This window comes from Zootoca vivipara, chromosome 6 (assembly GCF_963506605.1).
Source record: "Zootoca vivipara chromosome 6, rZooViv1.1, whole genome shotgun sequence".
In the NCBI taxonomy this organism is placed as follows: domain Eukaryota; kingdom Metazoa; phylum Chordata; class Lepidosauria; order Squamata; family Lacertidae; genus Zootoca; species Zootoca vivipara.
The window spans coordinates 34,720,497-34,739,563 of record NC_083281.1 but is presented as its reverse complement, the minus strand read 5'-3'; the positions used below and the strand labels follow the sequence as shown (position 1 = coordinate 34,739,563).

Here is a 19,067-nt window from a genome sequence, read left to right as displayed (position 1 = left end):
GCCTTAACACACCTGAGATTTGAGGCCCGCCTTCGGCAGCACAAGCTGTGGGCATAGGCCACCCCTACATCTCCTACCACACTTGCAACTTTTCCTCCCACAGCCTCACCTAAAACCCTAGCGATCAAGCAGAAAAGCAGGGTGCAGATGACGAAGGTCCAGTTCCAGTGATGCCTCCCGGCCACAGTGGACACACCGAGGGAAAATGAAGATGAGGGTTTCGCTGACGCTGCTCCACATCTTCAGGAAGTACTTGATGGTGGTGTGGGACTTATGGGAGATGTTGGCCTCCACGTAAGGGCGCATAACCACTCCGGCAGCAATGAGCCTGCAAGTGAGGAAGAAGTATGCTATGGAAAGCCACAGAGCAGGCAGGATTCGTTCATTTCTTCTCAAGAATCAGGAGGCCTTGTTGCCTTTGCAGACTTTATACAGTCCACAACAGCCAATTTCGACTGGGCCTAAGAGATTAAGGAATGGGCGAGAACTCTGTAGTAGATCACATGATTTGTCTGGATGGAAGTCCCAGGTTCCATCTGTGACATGCCCAGCTTAGGGGCAGGAGAGACCTTTACATAAGTGTCAGAAAAGACACTTGGGGGACTAGATCCCAGCATAAAAGCAGCTCCTTCCAGCTTATAGTGGAAGGAGTGCAGCTCAGTGGGTACAGCATCTGCTTTGCATGCAAAGGTTCGATCCCTGGCATCTCCCATTCAAAAACCCTGAAAGCTGCTGCCAGTCAGTGTGCGCTGGATGGAGCAACAGTCAGACTTCATTCCCTGCTCAAAGAAACAGGAATGCCTGTGGGCAGGCTCATGCACACCAGTACATTACTTGGGCTCCAGCGGCATTTCAAGCAGCATCACGCCAGTTGTAAAAAGTTATCGCTTCCTCCAAAGAATGAAGGGAAGTGTAGTTTGTTATAAGGGTGTTAAGAGGGAGGGCCGAAGGTTGGGGAAGGCTGCAATAAAGCAACAGGGCCATGTATTCAAGTCTTGACAGCTGAAAATGGGGATGGGGGGGCTCTACCTTCCTCTGCAGTGCTCCCATGGCCTTCTGCCAAGATTGGATTCACATAATCATAGAGTTGGAAGAGACACAAGGGTCCTCCTCTACTCCAACTTCCGGCAATGCAGGAATCTTTTGTCCAACATGGGGCTTGAACCCATGATCCTGAAATTAAGAGCCTCGTGCTCTACCAACTGAGCTATCTCTATTGCTTCTCCTTTGCCTGCTGGTTTCAAACTATGCAAGTGTGCAAGTGGGGGCCACTGTTCCTTTTCTGGCTGATGCAATCCAGCCCGACGATGACTCACTTGTTGAGCTTGGTGGGGAGCTGTTGCTATGTCAGCCTCTAAGAAAACAGGGTTACAAAACAGGAAGAGACCATGTATTTTGCTGGACCAATTGGGAGAGGTTTCATACAGTGCAGGCTTCATACATGGAGACAATGTCTGTGTAGAAAAAAACTTGTACACTGGTGTGTGCGTATGCAAAAGGTAGATCAGGTGGAGAGCTGGGTAATTTGAAGCAGATCTGCAAGGGTTTCTCACCCCCAACAATAAAACAATAGCAAGTAAAATTGCTCCAAGTTGAATAAAATATGGGGGGGCACCCACTGCTGAAATGTTGCCAGAAGAACTTGTACACTGGGGGGGGCTCGCTGGGGCATAATGCAGCCTGAATACTCCCCCCTCCTATCCAGATGCCAACAAGTGGCGCGGGGGTTGCGGGGCACTGGGTCCAGGACAAGGGTGCCGGAGGGGAGGGTAGAGGAGGGTCCCTTGGGAGATATGAGAGATTGGGCACCTTATCTTTGCTCTCACACAGCAGAAAGGGGGCTAGGGTTGCTTAGCATGGCCCATTTGGGGAGCCCAAAGGGGTCTATCCCCCTTAAAGCTGGTGCCTATGGTTGCAGGTCTTTGTCCAGCTCTGCTAACTAACTTGAGAATTTTGTTTTAGAATTCCCAATCCACAGTGACTTATATGTAGGTCTTCACATACACGCATGCTATCCTGGTGGCTGCATTCACATGTAACATTAAGCACGTGGTTTGTTTTTGAGCTAGTGGCTGCTGTTTCATTCTGGATTTTATAACTTGGTTGAATTTTTCTTTCTGTCCACCACATTGTTATAAGGCACCAAAGGCTTGCATATAAGGATTGTATCCATTGTTAGCCTGAAATTAACAAACACAATCAAGTTAGGTCACAAGGGATACACCCCTTTTGAAAGTCCTGAGCCTCCGTACACCAAAGGTCCCGGGTTCAAACCCAACCACTCCCACCCCAAAGGTCTGCCTTCCTACATTCCAACCCAAATGTGGCATCCAAGCCCCCACCCACCACCATACTTACGCCATGATGCCCGAGAGGTGGAAAAGTTCTGCGGACAGGTATGCCATGTAGCTGTAAAGGAAGACGAAGAGGGGCTCGATGACACGGATATGAGAAGTGAAGCGGGAGGTAAAGGCTCCGATGATGCCATAGACAACCCCGACAAAGACGCCCCCCAGAGACACCACAAAGAAGCTGAGGAACCCCAGGATGATATTGCTAAAGGTGACTTTGTCGAACGTAGCAAACTCTTCAAAAAGGTGGTAGAGAACCTGGAACGACAAAAGTGGGAGGGAGGGAGGGATAAGCAATGTAAGCTCACGGGAGGACTGATCAGAGGTTGGCCACGGGTGTGCAACATGAGAGAGACGAGATATTAGTATCCCACAAGGCAAGTGGGGAGGTTTCGAGAAATGGATCAAAAGGGAGCATTAAAAATAGACAAGAGCTCATCCTGCTGGATACAAACCTCGTTCCTAATTGCTGCCGTAAGAGGTATCAAGGCTAATGCAGACAACTAAGCAGCCCTCCTCTGCGTGAACAAAAGAACCCTGAGATCAGTAGTTGGAAAAGAGCTGCCATCTTGCTCTTTCACCAGTGAGTTGGTTAATATGCAGTTAGTAGGAATCTGTGTCCTTTTTTTCTCTCTCTCTGACTTCTATACCAGGAATGGGGAACCTTTGGCTCCAGGGGGTGATGCAGAACTCCCACAGGACCCAGCAAGCACACTCAACAGCCAGGTGTAATAAGAGTTACAAGTTGATAACATCTGGAGGGCCAAATATTTCTCACCACTGCCCTACACCTTCAGTGTCACCCCTAGGGCTTTTTTTAAAAATAAAATAAAAAATTGCATGCAAGGAGCCTGGTTTCCCAAACCATTGTTTGGGAACTGAGTGATGAATATTGGGCTCACGTCTCCCATGTGTTGGTTTCAGGGCTCTGATCCTTATCCTTTGTTATGTCCACATCTGTTTACTATTCAGGATCTTCAGCTAGACTCAGATCATGGGTAAACTGACAATAAACCACAGTTCCTTGTTTCAGACGTAACAGGGAACTGTGGCTTAATGGGAATAGGATTCAAGTGTCAAAGCCCGTCTACAACAGAAATGGAAAAGATAGGAAGTGTGCAGGCTCGTTCTTGGCTTAATGACCAACCCTTTGAAGGGAATGATGATACTTAATTTCTAAGAGGGGCTGTTTTGACTTATAAATGATTCATTCAAAAAACTTGAATATTTCTTTCTAACTTAAGGGTCAGAAATAGCAATAATACTGATGGATGCTGATGATAACAGTAAATATATCTAAACACACACTAGTCTGCGCCAATTTAGTGTTATCTCTCTCTAAAAACAATTGGCCAGGAGCAAGAGTGCTATCCTAACTTTTTGACATTTTAATTTTTAGCTCCTGTTTTAATATTTAGCTATTTATTCCTTGCTGAAGCACATTCAGTGCAGTCTCCATTGTCAAATGCTTTTTCGAAGTGGGAAGTGAAATCCAAAGCCTGTTCCATCAGTGTCAAAATACCAAAACTCCATTGTACAATTATCTTGGAATTTCAACCCTGACCAGCACAGAGCCCTTTTCAAAAACTGCCTATTAACTCTGTCCTTCTTCAGCCTCCCTTACTGTTACAGAGCTCTAGAAGAGTTACAAAAGACTATGATTAGAAAAACAACACCACTTTCCTTTGTTGAGACGTCCAAGATGAGCATGAGCTACAACATAGGTCTCAAAGACCTCACTTGCACATTGTGGCAAACTAGAAACTATGGTTTACTGTGCACAAGCAAACTGCTCCCATCTTGTTCTGCTCCGTTCCCCCCAACATACACTAGGAGGAAACAAAACCATGAGTCCTACTTTAGCATCACATCTGAACTAGGGGTCGTGGTTGGATTTGTTCCCCAAAAGACACAATCTGTAGAACAAGCTTTGTTTTTGGCTCACTGATCAGGGGTTGTTGAGAGCAAAACAATCCAGGTTCCCTGGCTTGGATGCAGGGCTAAGCTAGGAACTGTGGTTTGTTTCTCCCCAGTGTCAGCAGGGAGGAGCAAAAAAGCCAAGTTCATTGAGTTCACAATAGTAAACACACAGTAAACTATGGTTTACTGTGATGTGTGAATTGGGTTGTGTGAAACGGATGGGATATCTGTGGCACTTCAGATATTTGTGGACTCCAACCCCCAGCATCCCTAACCACTGGCAATGGCAGCTGGGGCTGATGGGAATTGGAGTCAGTCCTACAACATCTGGAAGGCTGCAGGTTCCGCATTCCTGTTGGCTAGAACTTGGCTAGAACTCTCCTGCTGCTTTAATGTTGCTCCTCTTGCTCTCAGTTTCCATTACATATGATGTTTTTTATAGCTTCTCCCTTCCCAAGATCCTACTGCTTATTCAGGGATGGCATTAAAAAAAACCAGTCTGGAGGGGAGGCTTAATAAAGCCAATTTATAGCGTCAGCTCCCCTGGGCAAATGAGCTTTGCCCTACCAGGATGGAAGGGAAAATCCTACCCTTCTTAGGTCAGATTCAGAACCAAGTTCACCAGTGAACTCAACCAAAGGAGATGGGGTGGAGTGGCATGTGGGTCCCTGGAGAGCTGATGCCAGTCAATGTATAAGGCAGCTTCTTATGTTCCTAGGAGCAGCAAACAAAAAGGGCAAGGCCTCGTAGCATGGCAGTCCCTGCCTTGGCCCATTAAGGCAATGGCCTGAAGGTCGCTCAGCGTCCAATGTCTTGGAGAGATCTCTCCACTTTGGAACATTGCATCCTCTTTCTCGCCATGCCCTGTGTTCTGGAAAGGCATATGCAAAGGGGAAAACAAGATCACAAACTGTAGTGTTATGGACAATGGAGAAAAACTTTCCTCTATCCACTTTCTCCATGCCATGCACAAATTTATAAACTTCTATCATTTCACTTCTTACTTGCCTTTTCTCTAAACTAAAAAGTCCCAAACGGTGCAACCTTTCCCCTTTATCATTTCGGTTGCCCTTTCCTGAAGCTTTCCCAACTCTACAACATCCTTTTTTTAAGGTGAGATGACCAGAACGGTGCACTGTATCCCATGAAGTGAAGCATTCAAAGTCCTAGTGTTGACCTTTAAAGCCCTTTATGGCTTAGGATCGAGATTCCTGAAGGACCATCTGTCTCTATGGGTAGTAAGACCTTCAGCAGAGGACCGTCTTAGGGATGCCTCACCATCTGAGGCAAGGCGAGAGGCTACCAGGGCAGCGCTTCGGAGAAGGGACACAGCTCACATGCACAAGGTTGGCTCTGTTTCCAAACCACAGTCTGCCAGCATTCAGTCTGCCTCAGGCCAAGTGAGGATTCAATGATCTAAGCCTTATGAATTACTGTGTGTACTACTAGTAGCAAACCCCAGAGGACAATAATAGTGAACAAGATTGAGAACGCTGCAAGCAGAGATCTGTTTACACTATTGGGCATATATTGACACCAGGCCGGCCGGCACCTTCACTATACCCTTTTTGGCACCAGCTAAAACATTTTTGTTTAGGCAAGCCTATACAGAGATGTAGAATGCTGGTGTGTGTTTTAAACTGGGTTTTAGCTTATTGTTGATTTTTTTGAATGCTTTGGAAAAGTTGCTTTTAACTTTTTTTAAAAAAAAACCAACACTCTGATAATCTTATGATTTGATTCTTTTCAGGGTGGATTTGATTTAAATCAAATCAATTTAAATCAAGATTTTAATCATGATTTAAATCACTAGTCAGTAAGACTTGATTGAAATTAAAAAAATTTACAGAAAGACTCGTTCTTGCTGGTATAATCTTAATATTTACAACCAGATGAAGGTTTCATTTTTGGATTAATAAATTTTCAGAGTAGTTTTTGCAGTTATATCAAAAATTACTGATTTGGTTATACTATTAGAAATACAAAGACAGGTAAATATGAAATTATTGTTTATATTTGGACAACTTTTCTGCTGTACTTTATTAGAAGGAGAAAAATAATCATTTCCTTAATAACAATTTAAATAATTTATTCAACTAAAACAATAACATTATTGCATATGTATCCATGTTTGTTTAACCATTGGTGTGGTTAAACAATTTTTTTAAAAAAACCCAAACAAACCTTAGACTGAGTTTTAGCACACATGAAAAACTTAAAACAAATCCTTATGTCCTGAACATATAGCCTTTGGACTATAATGTAACTTAAATAGAAAATTATCTTTAGAAAGATTTTTCCTCCAAAAGCATTTCATTTTAAAAAGACGATTTAAAAAAAATCCAATTTAAATTAAAAAATCCATTTTTATTTGTTGTTTTTTTAAATCATTGATTTTTATCCACACTGATTCTTTTTGCAAACTGTTTTGAGGTTTAATTGCAATCAAGCGGTCCACAAATCTTGTGAAACAGATAAATATAGTAAGTAGCAGGGAACACACGAGCAATAAAGCAGTAGGATTGAACTCTCCTATTCCCTGGGGTGCAATGAGAGCAGGGGAGGAGAAGCAGCATCTCCTTCCCCCAATCCCCCCCACACACCTTGAACATTAGCCCCACCCTAGAATTGATCTGAGGTTGAATTTGGGTTGAGTGTTTCTGGTTTGCATGTGTGTGGCGTGCACAGCCTTAGAAACTAACAAATTGCATCATCCATTTAGAAATCTCAGAATTCTGTTGTTTCTTAGAATTCTTGAGCAACACCGGGTACTTTCTGCTAGTCTACTACCGGTATATATTTTGGAAAGTGGTTTGTCTGATCACTGTTCACCTCTAAAGCAATGCTATTTTTCTAGGGAAAAGAGGTCCTGGAGCCAACCATGAATTTCTCCCTTGTTCTCTTAGAATGGCAATGGTGCCCCACCTGAGAGATGCCAGAGTTGAGCTCCGGCTGAAAAAAAGCCTTGCTCTTAAGGTATCATAACCAAACTTTTCATGACAGTTCCAGAGATCAAGGAGGCCATTTTGAATCAAGATGGTGAGCTGAACAAAACTGCACTAGTTTCATTCACTGATTTAAAAACTGTACCGATTTTCTGATTTCTTTGAATTCCTATGTAAAGCTTGGTACAAGACTATGAGTTACACTATGCTTAAGCACTACACATTCATCTTGATTTATAACAAAGCATAGCAACACAAGAATGTTCCTGCCTCCACCGTCCCACTGCCTTCTACAGCACTCTTCTGGAAGGCTGCTCTCAAGGTCTCTACTAAATAGCACAGGGGGGGGGAGGAAAGCTGGGGGTGAGTGTGGAGCCCCCTGCCCCTTCTATGTGCAGAAATGCCTTCCTCTCGGGCGAGGAGGACTCTGCGTCCCACCCATTAGGAAGGGGAGTGGAAGCACCCCCTGGGCATAGCTGCCAAGTATCCCGTATCCGCCGGGAAAACCCCTTTTTTCTTACCGTTTCCCGGCGGTCTCCCGTTTAGCAGAAAATCCCTGTATTTTCCCTTAAATCGGGATACTTGGCAGCTATGGACTGTGGAGGAGAATGCAATTGTTACCCGGCCATTTTTCTGGTGCTGCTTGCCCTTCTATGGGCACCAGAAAATGGCGGCGCCGGAAGTCGCTTCCGCGCATGACCGGAAGTTGCGTGACGCGACTTCCGGTGGCACTTTGACCTTCTATGGGCATCAGAAAATGGCAGCGCCGGCGCCGGAAGTCGCTTTACGTGTTTCCGGTCATGTGCGGAAGCGACTTCCGGCACCGCCATTTTCTGATGCCCATAGAAGGGCAAAGTGCCACCGGAAGTCGCGTCACGCAACTTCCGGTCATGCGCGGAAGCGACTTTCGGCGCCGGCGGCGCCATTTTCTGGTGCCCATAGAAGGGCGAAGCGCCACCGGAAGTTGTGTCACGCAACTTCCGGTCATGCGCGTGCTGCTGATCCCAGATATTTACGACCCGGACTTGGCAGGTATGCCCCCTGGGCAGCTTCACAGCATTTTGGAACTGGAAACGCTGCTGCCAAAACGGAACAGCCACATGTTCAAACTGTCAAAGGGCAAAAGAGTTCACTAGCTGCAATAAATCACAACCACGCCAGAGAAACCCCTTCTGGAAAAGGCAACGAGCACCACCCTCTTGCATCACTACGAAGTAACAATACACATCTTGGGCAGCAGAGGCCTCAACGCAGATGAGTCACCTATCCATGCCCTTTTGCCACATTGCTAGTCATAAATCAGCTTTCCGGCGCCCTCCTTCCCCCTGCACTTTCAAGTGCTTTCTGATGGGTGAGGTGAAAATCCTCATCTGCCTTAGCAACGGAAGGCATGGCAAGGCGATGCCCATTGAGAATTTAAGCACGCACAAATCCCACCAGGTGTGCGAGCCTGAATGTTTGTAGCTGGAGAGAGACAAATAGACTTCAGTCCCGGCTTGGCTCTCCTCCGTCTCTGCCAGATCACACGTTTGGCAACCGACAAGGCGAGATGTGGGGAGCTGCATGTCTCCCAAAGGCTCTCCCCCACCCCCACCAAGACCAGGGAGCATCAAATATGCCACAGGAACCTAGGACATTGCCTTACAGCAAGTCAGGCCATTGGGCCTTCAAGCTTAGTACCATCTACACTGACTGGCAATGGCACCCAAGGGCTTCCGCCAGAGAGCCTCTTCTGCCCTCCCTGGAGATGCCAGGGATTGAGTCTGGGAACTGTTGCATGCAAGATAACTGCCCTAGCACTGGAACACAGGCAAATGCCTTATACAGAGTCAGACTGTTGCTCCAGCTAGTTTATTAATGTCTACACTGACTGGCAGCAGCTCTCCAGGGTTTCAGAGTTTGTGGGGGAATCTTGCCTGGGGAATATAGGGATTGAACCTGGGGCCTTCTGCCTGCAAGGCAGATGCTCCCCCACTGAGCTACAGCCCTTCCCCTCCTCTACAGGCAGAAGGGTATCTTGCATCCAGACCAACACAAGAGCTACAGCAAATGCACAACTGCTTCTCCATTCTCAGCCATTTGCTGACAGCAATTCCTCACTGGCAAAGTGGAAATCATGCATTGGCTGATCATCCAGTTTACATCCAGGTCATTCTTAAGAGACTTTGCCTTACAGTATATGGCAGAGGTAGAGCCCAGGAGTCAGAGATAGCCCTCCAAGCCACACTATCTGGCCCTCAGGACTGTCCCCCAGGCTACAACCCCTCCCCAGATACCCTGCTTCTCCAGACCAGGTCCCTCACCACCTCTGCTTTGCAACCTCCTTGAGTGTTTTTCAGCAAAGTGGACTGTGCGCTTCCTCTGATACATTTGTTTCATGTACATTTGTTGCTCCAGCTACATCACACCCTTCCTGCAAAATTCCACGGCATATACGTGATCAGTTTTGGGAGACGAAGGCTGCAAAGGGTGGTATGCAAAGTACTGTACTCGTTCCTTTTGCACAAGCATTTATGCTTGTGGAATGGAACATCCTACACACACATCCCCAAATCTGTTCCGGAGGGTTGGGAGAACCCCTAGAACAGATTTAGGGGGTGCACAAGGGGAGAAAAGAAGGGAAAGTTCCACTGCAGAAGTAGAAGTCCTTGAGCCGATGGAACAAGTCATGTAGCACTACTCTGGATGCAACCCTACGTTCCCATTCTTGTGCCAACCCATTTGTGTGGCGCTTGACGGATAGGGCCCTGGGGATCAGATCTGCTTCCTATCCTTCTACCTCAAACAGAGCCCCAAATCCAAAACCTGAGGCAGCTGGCACATGCTTCAACTTACGGTCCATTTCACTTACCACAGTGACCGCATCATTCAACAAAGACTCGCCGAACACCAAAATGTGCAGCAGCTCATTTATGTGGATCTCCTCAAACACAGCCAGCACAGCAACAGGGTCCACTGCTGAGATGATGCTGCCGAAAAGCAGACAGGCCAGGAGTCCGGTGTCCTGCAAACCAGTGCCGTTGATCTGGCACACGGCGTACATCAGCGAGCCCACAAAGAAGGCGTTCCACAACGTCCCCAGCACGGCGAAGATCAAGATTGTGCCCAGGTTCTCTGTGAACTGGCGTAAGGGGAGGAAGTAGCCGGCATCCAAGATGATGGGCGGGAGCAGGAAGAGGAAAAAGACATCCGACTCTAGGATTGGAGGGATCTCTCCCACAGCTTTGATGAGCCCCCCGACCAGCAGTCCTACAACGATCAGTAAGCAGCTCTCTGGAACTATACTGGAAATGGTTGGAATCACATGGAACCCTGGAAGGGGAGAGAGAAGCAAGACGGTAAAGGCCAGTTCCTCTTCAGCGGCATCGTGTTGCCCCCACAGTCTTCCACCCGCAGTTACACAAAAAGCCTTTGTCCATCTGGTCCCCTCTAATATATTTTGGACTACGGCTCCCTTCAACCACAGCGAGTACAGCCATCCTGATGGGAGTTGTAGTCCAAAGCACCTGGAGGGCATTAGGTTGGCAAAGGCCGAACGAAGAGAATGGCACAGAGCCGTGGGAGAGCAAAAGGACCCCAAATGAAAGACAAAATTTCAAGTCAACCTGAATTTGCTGTGGGAGAAGTTGAATTCTATTACCCATACATATTTCACAAACCGGATATATTTGCATAAATCCTTCTTTCAGCCTTAGGCTGTAATCCTATATGTGCCCAGGAGTAAGCCGCATTAAAATGAGTGGGAATTACTACTGAGTAGACAGGTATAGGATTTCACTGCGGGAATAAATTAATATGCAATTTCTCTTTCTCTCTCTCTCTCTCTCTCTCACTCACTCACTCACACACACACACACACACACCCTTACACATAAAACAGCTGCCCGGAGTCCAAAAACCAAGACAGGAGTTTATTTGAGCAAAAGAGTCACTTAACTCAGTCATAGAATGATCCCCTGCCCTTTAATACTAACACTCCATGCCACAATTAATTTGCTGGCCTTTATTTTAGCGTTTCAGTTGAGTTTTTAGCTGTTTCTTTTAAACGGTGGTGTTGTTATTCTATATTGTAACAATGCCATGCAACCCATTTTTATGTTTTGTAAACCACGTCAGAAGTATGCAAACTTAAATTTAGCACACTCAAAAATAATTACAATACAGATAACAAATTGAAACATTAATATTCATGTATTTATTTCCTCACAGATGGATAGGAACCAAGCAGGTGAACACCAGAAAACATACACAGCATTTCTTCAAGTAATTAAGTTATAGAACAAGCGACACTGTATTCTGTACCTTGACAGCAACTGGCTATAATACCTAATGCTCTCCAAAAGCCTGAGCAAAGAGGGATGTCTTTAATCAGTGCTGAAAAACCAGTAATGGTGGTGCTCAATGCACCTTAAAGCGGAAATAATGACCAACCATAGCTGCCAAGTTTTCCCTTTTCTCGCGAGGAAGCCTATTCAGCATAAGGGAAAATCCCTTTAAAAAAGGGATAACTTGGCAGCTATGTGACCAACTGCCACTATGGAGAGGGCCCTATCCTGCACCAGTACCCCATCTACTATTGCCTCCACTGTGGAGGGGGTGAAAGCAAGAATGAAATGCCTTGAATCCTGAACAGGAAGTGTTCCGCGCTGCAACAATATGTTGCAAATCCCGACTGTAGCTAGAGACCTTCAAATCGTGCTGCCTTCTTCCCAGAGCTGTTATGGGTTTTGTTAATTTCTCTAAATGCAGCCCTGCTGTTTAGGGGTGGGGGGTGGGAAGACAACTGGTAAGCATGGCGTGTTCTGTCCTCCGACTCCCTGGCAAAGGGACCTATTTTCATGAGAGGCAGCCATTCTTGATCAACACCTCCGTTGCTTTGTTCTTCCATGCTGAATTGCTGGGCAAGCCTGACCATCTGCCTCAGGGAGCAACCTGTTGAGCTGCAAAATACATCAAATACCCCCCCCCCCATGAGCATAAAGGCCCAACAGCAGGTTTGTGGCCTGGAGGCATGAGATGTGTGCACAGGGAAGAGGGAAGGAGTAAAGTTCCTGTTCCGGATCCTGGAAGCCCTAAGCCTCCCCAGGCTCCATTGCAGAAGATCACGAGAGAAGGCTGGGCCTTTTCAAGTAGAAGAGCATCTTGCAGCGAATGTGCTGGTTAACTATTAGGCTACATCTGGTGCTGCTGCTATAAAAGGGTTCAGTCTGAGGAACTTCAGAGCTTTGTATTCCCCCCAAGCACAGACTTGAAACCAGTCTGTGCCCTGCCTGAACCTCCTTGCCTTGTGTCCAGCCTGAACATGGTTGAGCCTTGCAGCACCGCAAAGCAGGACAGCAGAACTGGCACTTGTTGGGGGGGGGGGTGCTCTGGCCCTGGATTTCCTGCATTAAGGAGAGGGTTGATCTGGATCAGGAGTGGGGGGCCTATGGCCCTCTGGATGCTGCTGAACTCCAACTCCCATCAGGCCAAGCAAGCATGCTCAATGGCCAAGAAGGATGGAGGTGTAGTACTGCCACATCTGGAGGGCCAAAGGTTCCCCATTCCTGGTCTACGTGACCTTCAAAATCCTTCCAACTCTGCAATTATCTGTTTGCTCTCTGGCTGTCTGGCTTTAGCACTTAAGATAATGCAGACATGTTGGCACCGAGAACACAGACCCACCCTCTCCATTCCACTATCTGCCTTTCTTTTTAAATGAAAGTTGGGCTGATAAGGGATAGGTATTGTGTGGAGCACTGCCTTAAAACCTGGGGGTGGATTAGAAGAAGAAGAGTTTGGATTTGATATCCCGCTTTATCACTACCTGAAGGAGTCTCAAAGCGGCTAACATTCTCCTTTCTCTTCCTCTCCCACAACAGACACTCTGTGAGGTGAGTGGGGCTGAGAGACTTCAAATAAGTGTGACTAGCCCAAAGTCACCCAGCAGCTGCATGTGGAGGAGTGGGGAAGCGAACCTGGTTCACCAGATTACGAGTCTACCACTCTTAACCACTACACCACACTGGCTTATTTGTGGGGTGGACATTATCTTCCTCCTCAGGCTCCATATTAAATTTCCGGTGTGTGGAATTCCCTTAACTCATGTATGACTAGAAAACCCAGAATGCAGATTGCTCGATTGGCATAACTTAAAACAGTTTCCAAAATTTGGATTGTCTGGGTGCGGAACAGCAATTGTTTTTAGCAAGGGAGAACAGCTTGCTGAGCCCAGCTGGTGAAAGGCAATCCTTTTGCACACTGCAGAGAAACACCAGGCAGCCTTCCTGGAATGGCAAGTGCCTAGCCCCAGCTCAGAACACACTGCTCAGAACCAACAGCTCTGCACCTGCCTCCTTCGTGATCACACCCTGGTTTTCCCCACGCCCCACCCCTGTCTCATATGCAACAGGCCAGAATTTAGCAGTCATCCAAGGACAGAATGATGAGTCAGCAGTTTGCCGTCAGTGCCAGAGGCAAAATGCACCAACAGTGGCATGAAGAGAGAATGGACCACCACTATTTCCCTCTTCCTCTCCTTGGCGCAAGTAGAGAGGCTTTCAAGGTACTGCCTGCAGAGTACCAGTTAAAATCCACAAACCGAATGCCAAGCACACACCGTGCCCCCTGGTGCTGCCTGGCATTCAAACCAGTCTGAAGGCAGGCATCATTAGTGATGGCAGAGACAACAAAGCTGTACAGAGATTTTTGATGGCTGCTCTGTTCTAAAGCAAAGGTATCCCTCTAGTTGCCATTATCCCCTAGCTCCCATCAGTCCTCCCTTTTAGGAAGCAGCCTGTTTAATGGTGTGCATACAAACATTGGAGGGGTGCGCCTGCAAATCTTTTGATAAAATGATTTTTTTAAATCACTAGTAAAATGTTAAAGTTGATTGAGAGATTTCTAAAACAGAGAAGCAAAACATAATAGCATCTCCTAGACTTGCGCTTCTGAGTTTATTTGAAGAGCCAGATAAAAAGCCGAAGAACTGAGAATCGATCTCCTGTCTTCTTCTAGCGGCTCAAACTACGACTGGGAAATCTTGGAAGGACTTCAAATTCTCGCATCTTGATTATTGGTACTACAGTAGCGGGTCTGGAGAGTAGCTCTGTTTGAGAAGCTTATGTACAAGATGATCAGGAGGTTAAAGAAAATGCAAGCTATTTGTTGGGCTTAGGTACTCATTTATCGAATTCACTTGGTTACAGACAGGATCAATAATAGAACTATCCCAACCCAATATAAGTCAGGTTGGTTATTTTAGATATTAATTGCTCTCTCTTAAGTGTTCAGCAGGGTACCTCTTTCTTGCTTCTTTGGATTTTGCAATCTCTAATAACGGACTTTCCAGCTTTCCTTGGCGAGTTTTCTCATTGTAATGACATGATACATGCTTTGGATAAGTTTGTGTTTTATGGCTCTCTGCTGCAGATGGGACATGTGGGGAATGACCACTTGGGAGTTTTGACTGTTGCGATGTAGTTTGTGTTGCTGAGCATATGAAAACTTAATAAATATTATAATTTAAAAAACCCACAAGCAAAATGTTAAGTACTGAGGCTCCAAGATAGTAATAGCTAGGTAAGCCACCCCGTCTCCGCCCCACCCCACCCCAACCCGTTCCTCAGTTCCACCCCTGTCCAAAGTATCAATGCTTTGACCATGATGCCCATTAGCTTTCTCTGTCCTTGCCGAATTAATCCAACAAAGCCAAATTAAAGTTGGAAGCCAATATCCATTGAACTCGTCGCCCACCTGCAGACTCGTGAGCTGCTTGAGTCACTGAAGGCTGCAGCAGAGTCCCCCCCCCTTTACAAAAACAGCAGAGTTAAGTACAAATTAAAGACTCGTATATAGAAATTATAACTGTCTCTCACTTTGTCCCCTTGGGCTGTCAGGATTCCATTAGGTTGGAGCACTCCTGAGTTAATGAGAATGACGGATTCAGATTTTTTTGATTTTTGGGGGGGCAATGCTCTAAAAATAACACCCTCATCAAGTGTGCTTTCATTAAATCTTTGATCTTTGTTGAAATTCAGAACACCTAGTCACTCTGCACCTCCCATCTTTTCATAACTAAAGAGCCTGGATTTCTTTTGTTTTTGGTTCTAGCAGATTGCTGCTGTGTTCCCGAACAATACGAAAGCCAGATACCAACGAGACAGAAGAACACATGTGACTAAAACCAAGCATGTTAAATCTGTTGCTCGCTTGGTCGCCTGCGGAGAGCAGAAATCAACCCCAGGTGAGCAGGCAGGAAAATTACCCCAGTTTTAAACAGACATCAAGACACGTAACTAGAATCAAGCACATGAATTGCTGGTTGCCTGCAGAGAGCAAAAATCAACTCCAGGTGAGCAAGCAGGAAAGTTATTCCAATCTAAGAAACAAAGCAACAAACCCCACGCCGCCCCTCCTGAAGCGCCATGAGAAAAGGCGTAAATCTTTTGGCATTGCCATTTCAGCAGTGGTAGTAGAGGAGCAAATGGAAAATCCTTCCCAGGAGAATCTTGCTCCCAGACCAATCCAAGGAGAGATCTGATAAGAATCAAAGGAGGAGTGAGTACTTGAACTTGGGGCACGGGGCGGGTTCAAAATGTGAACCCCTGCTTGAGAAGCAACTGCAAGCTTCATAGAATGCCCCTGTCAAAATGAGGCTGTTCAAAAGTACCTTCCAGCATTTAGTATTATAATAATGAGTTCCTGGTGCTGTCAAGGGACTTCATTTGCATCTCTTCCCCAACTGGGAAAGCAGAGATTAAATACTGAAGCCAGCACTCCCCAGGACTCCTTCACATCATTTGCTCATCTCTGTAACCAAGGAAACTCGCTCCTACAGGCTGAATCTCCCATGCTCTTTCAACACTTTCTCTTAGTGCTGCACACTGGCTAAGGAGGTGATAACACCAAGCATCTTCCAGATCCATCAGAGAGGGTCTCATCCAGCTGAAAACACCCTTCTTTGTTTCCTGGCCAATGTGTGACATCTTAGCTCCAAAAAGGCACCCTGAGGACAGAAAAATCTCTTCTACCTCCAAATCCAAAATAGCTTACGCCATGGGTAGGCAAACTAGGGCCCGGGGGCCAGATCCAGCCCCATCGCCTTCTAAATCTGGCCCGCGGACGGTCCGAGAATCAGTGTTTTTAAATGAGTAGAATGTGTCCTTTTATTTAAAATGCATCTCTGGGTTATTTGTGGGGCATAGGAATGCGTTCATTTCCCCCCCCCCAAAAAAATATAGTCCAACACCACCACCACCCCAAGGTCTGAGGGACAGTGGACCAGCCCCCTGCTGAAAAGGTTTGCTGACCCCTGGCTTACACCAACCTTCCCCAACCTAATACCCACCTCCAGACATTGTTGGGACTACATTATATCCCATCGCCCATATCCGACCACGGGCCATGCTTGCAGGGGCCGGTGGGAACTGTAGTCTAAGAACCCTCAAGGTCACATTGCTCTGCAGCAGCTCCATAAACCACCTCTGGAACTGATATTGGGAATCTATAAGGTTGCTAACAGAGATTAAAAACAGGACTACCGGATATGAGCAACACACCTGTAACATTCCTCTACTTGCAGGCGTGGGGAACCTTTTTCACCCAAGGGCTGCATTCCCTTCTGGGCAACTTTCCAAGCTGCCTGTGGTGGGTACGGCCAGAAGCAAAAACAGACAGAGAACTGAGAGTAAATCTTTACCTTTGTAAAGGTGAGTTACTGCACACACTAAGCCCCCAGGACAAAGGCTGCTCATCTCTACCCTACTGTATAAGGAACGGCTACAAAAACAGGTCATTTGCTTGACTCAGGTTTTACGGGAAACAAAAATGACCTAGCACAAGAATGTCTGAAAACTTATCACAATGAAACTTGATAAGATTTATGAAAAAAAATTGTTGCACCCTGACTCAGGTCTGTTGTTTAAGCCTTAACCCACTTTTCTCAACTTCTTTTCCCTTGCACCATATTCCGTTCTTCGGGTTTCTCTTCCTGCTGAGGGTTTGACTGCTGCTGCTCCTGAAAAGTCTTACAACTCAATTCCCTCTCCCTGCTCCAATGTTCCCAGATTAATTTGCCGTTCCTGAGCTTCATTACCGGTACTTTGCTCCCTTCTGTCCCCTCTTTCTTTCCTGGCTATTAAAATGCTGCAACAACATTGGGCATCAACTTCACTTTAGCCTCCCTAGGAATACATCTCGTGGCAGACTCTATAAAAGGATAGGCCAATAAAGTACATCAAGAGAGATCAAAGAGGCAGGGAGCAGCTTCATGTGGAACAAAAGATTTGTAAGGTGGGCTGATTTTGTGCTATGATGTTTGGCTTCTACCGGTAAAGCCTTTCATGACCTAGGAGCAACATACCACAGAGAAAGCCTCTCCATGTAAGCCTCTCCATGTAAGCTCCTCTTTCTAGTAGGACCTTAATGGACTAGAGTCAAATTCATGCCACAATAAATCAGCTAGTTTTTTAGGTGCAATTTAACACTGGAAATGATCACCACAACCTCTTAAGGAAGTGAGAGGGCCATGGTGCCCCCCCCAAAAAACCCTGCCACATTCTCTCCCCTATTTCTCTCTTTGCTAGAATTTCTAGCTGTAGCTTTCTGAAACTGAGAGTGCAGCCTCGGATGGTTGCCCCAAGTCCCTCTCTGGGAGATCCTGAGCCTTGTAGGACTGGCTGCTCACCTCCACTTATGCCCCACTTGTACATCTGCAATTAAAGCAAATGCATGCAGATCTCGCTTTTCAAACACAATGTGTTCCCTAGAAATCATTCATTAGGCAAGCATTTGCTTAACAAGTCAATGATTTCCACTGATTCCTGTGGGGGGAATTTCTAATGCATTCCCGACCACAGAATTTTGACACCCTCCACTGAAAGTCAAAAGCCCCTAGGAAAACCGTCTGACATCTTACTAAAATACACTACAGCTCCTCAGCCAACCAGCAAAAGGCAAACAAGGAAGTTAAAAAATGCTCTCCATTCAGATATTTGAATCTGTTGTGTGCATAGTGAGTGTTTGGAAAGTGGGCCTGATTCAGGTGTAACAAACCTTGGCCTTTTTTGATTCAGTACAAGCCTTGTGCTTTCACACCCACTTCTCTCCCCTTCATTTCCATGACTTCAAGGGAGATACTGTGGTTAAGCCACAGTTTCCTGGAACTTCTGAACCAGGAAACTGTGGATTTAAAGAGCACAAAGGGACTTACATCTGAGAAAACATGCATAGCACTGTACTCACATATAACAGAACTGTAGCAAGTTAGGAATGTGTAATAATATATAATATATTTAAACATATGCCCAATTAAATGGCTTTCATTTTTTAGGGTTTAGGATTTGGCTCAATGGCTGCATTTTTCAAGACTGTAAAGTGAAGGATCCCCTGACTTTCGAGAGGAAAAATCCCAGCTGAAATTCCATCTGGAAAAGCACAGTTACAGGATGACTCATTCTTGATGCATGAGATCCATAAATAACCTTCAGCGCTAACAGACACGAATTCAGACACCAACCCAACCCGTACTTTATAACAACTGTCAGAACATAGCCAAATGCTATGCCAGGCACGGAGCCTGCGGCTGGCTGCTCTTGCTCTTAACGACCTGCCATGCAGAGCTCCATTGGAATTATTAATCGCCACAACATTCGAGGGAACAATGTGACTTTGCAATGCAAATAAAAAGGAAATTAAGTAGTAGAATTCTGCCAGATTCAGCCACAATGTAAAAGTTGCTAGTGTAAGGGCATATGACTGCAGGTGTGTGTGTGTTGTGTGGTAGAACCCAGGCAGTTTCCAGCAAATGGTAATCAAAATCCTACTGTTCTGACAGAATGAGCTCTGTTCTTCGAGGACACCACTGTTATAA

General features: G+C 46.0%; 1 protein-coding gene across 1 annotated transcript in view; it reads right to left on the bottom strand.

Annotated features, from left to right (window-relative positions):
* The window catches only part of SLC9A1 (solute carrier family 9 member A1), a 71,604-nt gene that overhangs the window by 15,600 nt on the left and 36,937 nt on the right, over positions 1 to 19,067 (bottom strand). Inside the window, 4 exon segments of the mRNA XM_060276454.1 lie at positions 3 to 197; positions 199 to 328; positions 2,359 to 2,609; positions 10,068 to 10,528. Of these exon segments, the coding sequence (XP_060132437.1) occupies positions 3 to 197; positions 199 to 328; positions 2,359 to 2,609; positions 10,068 to 10,528 (1,037 nt within the window).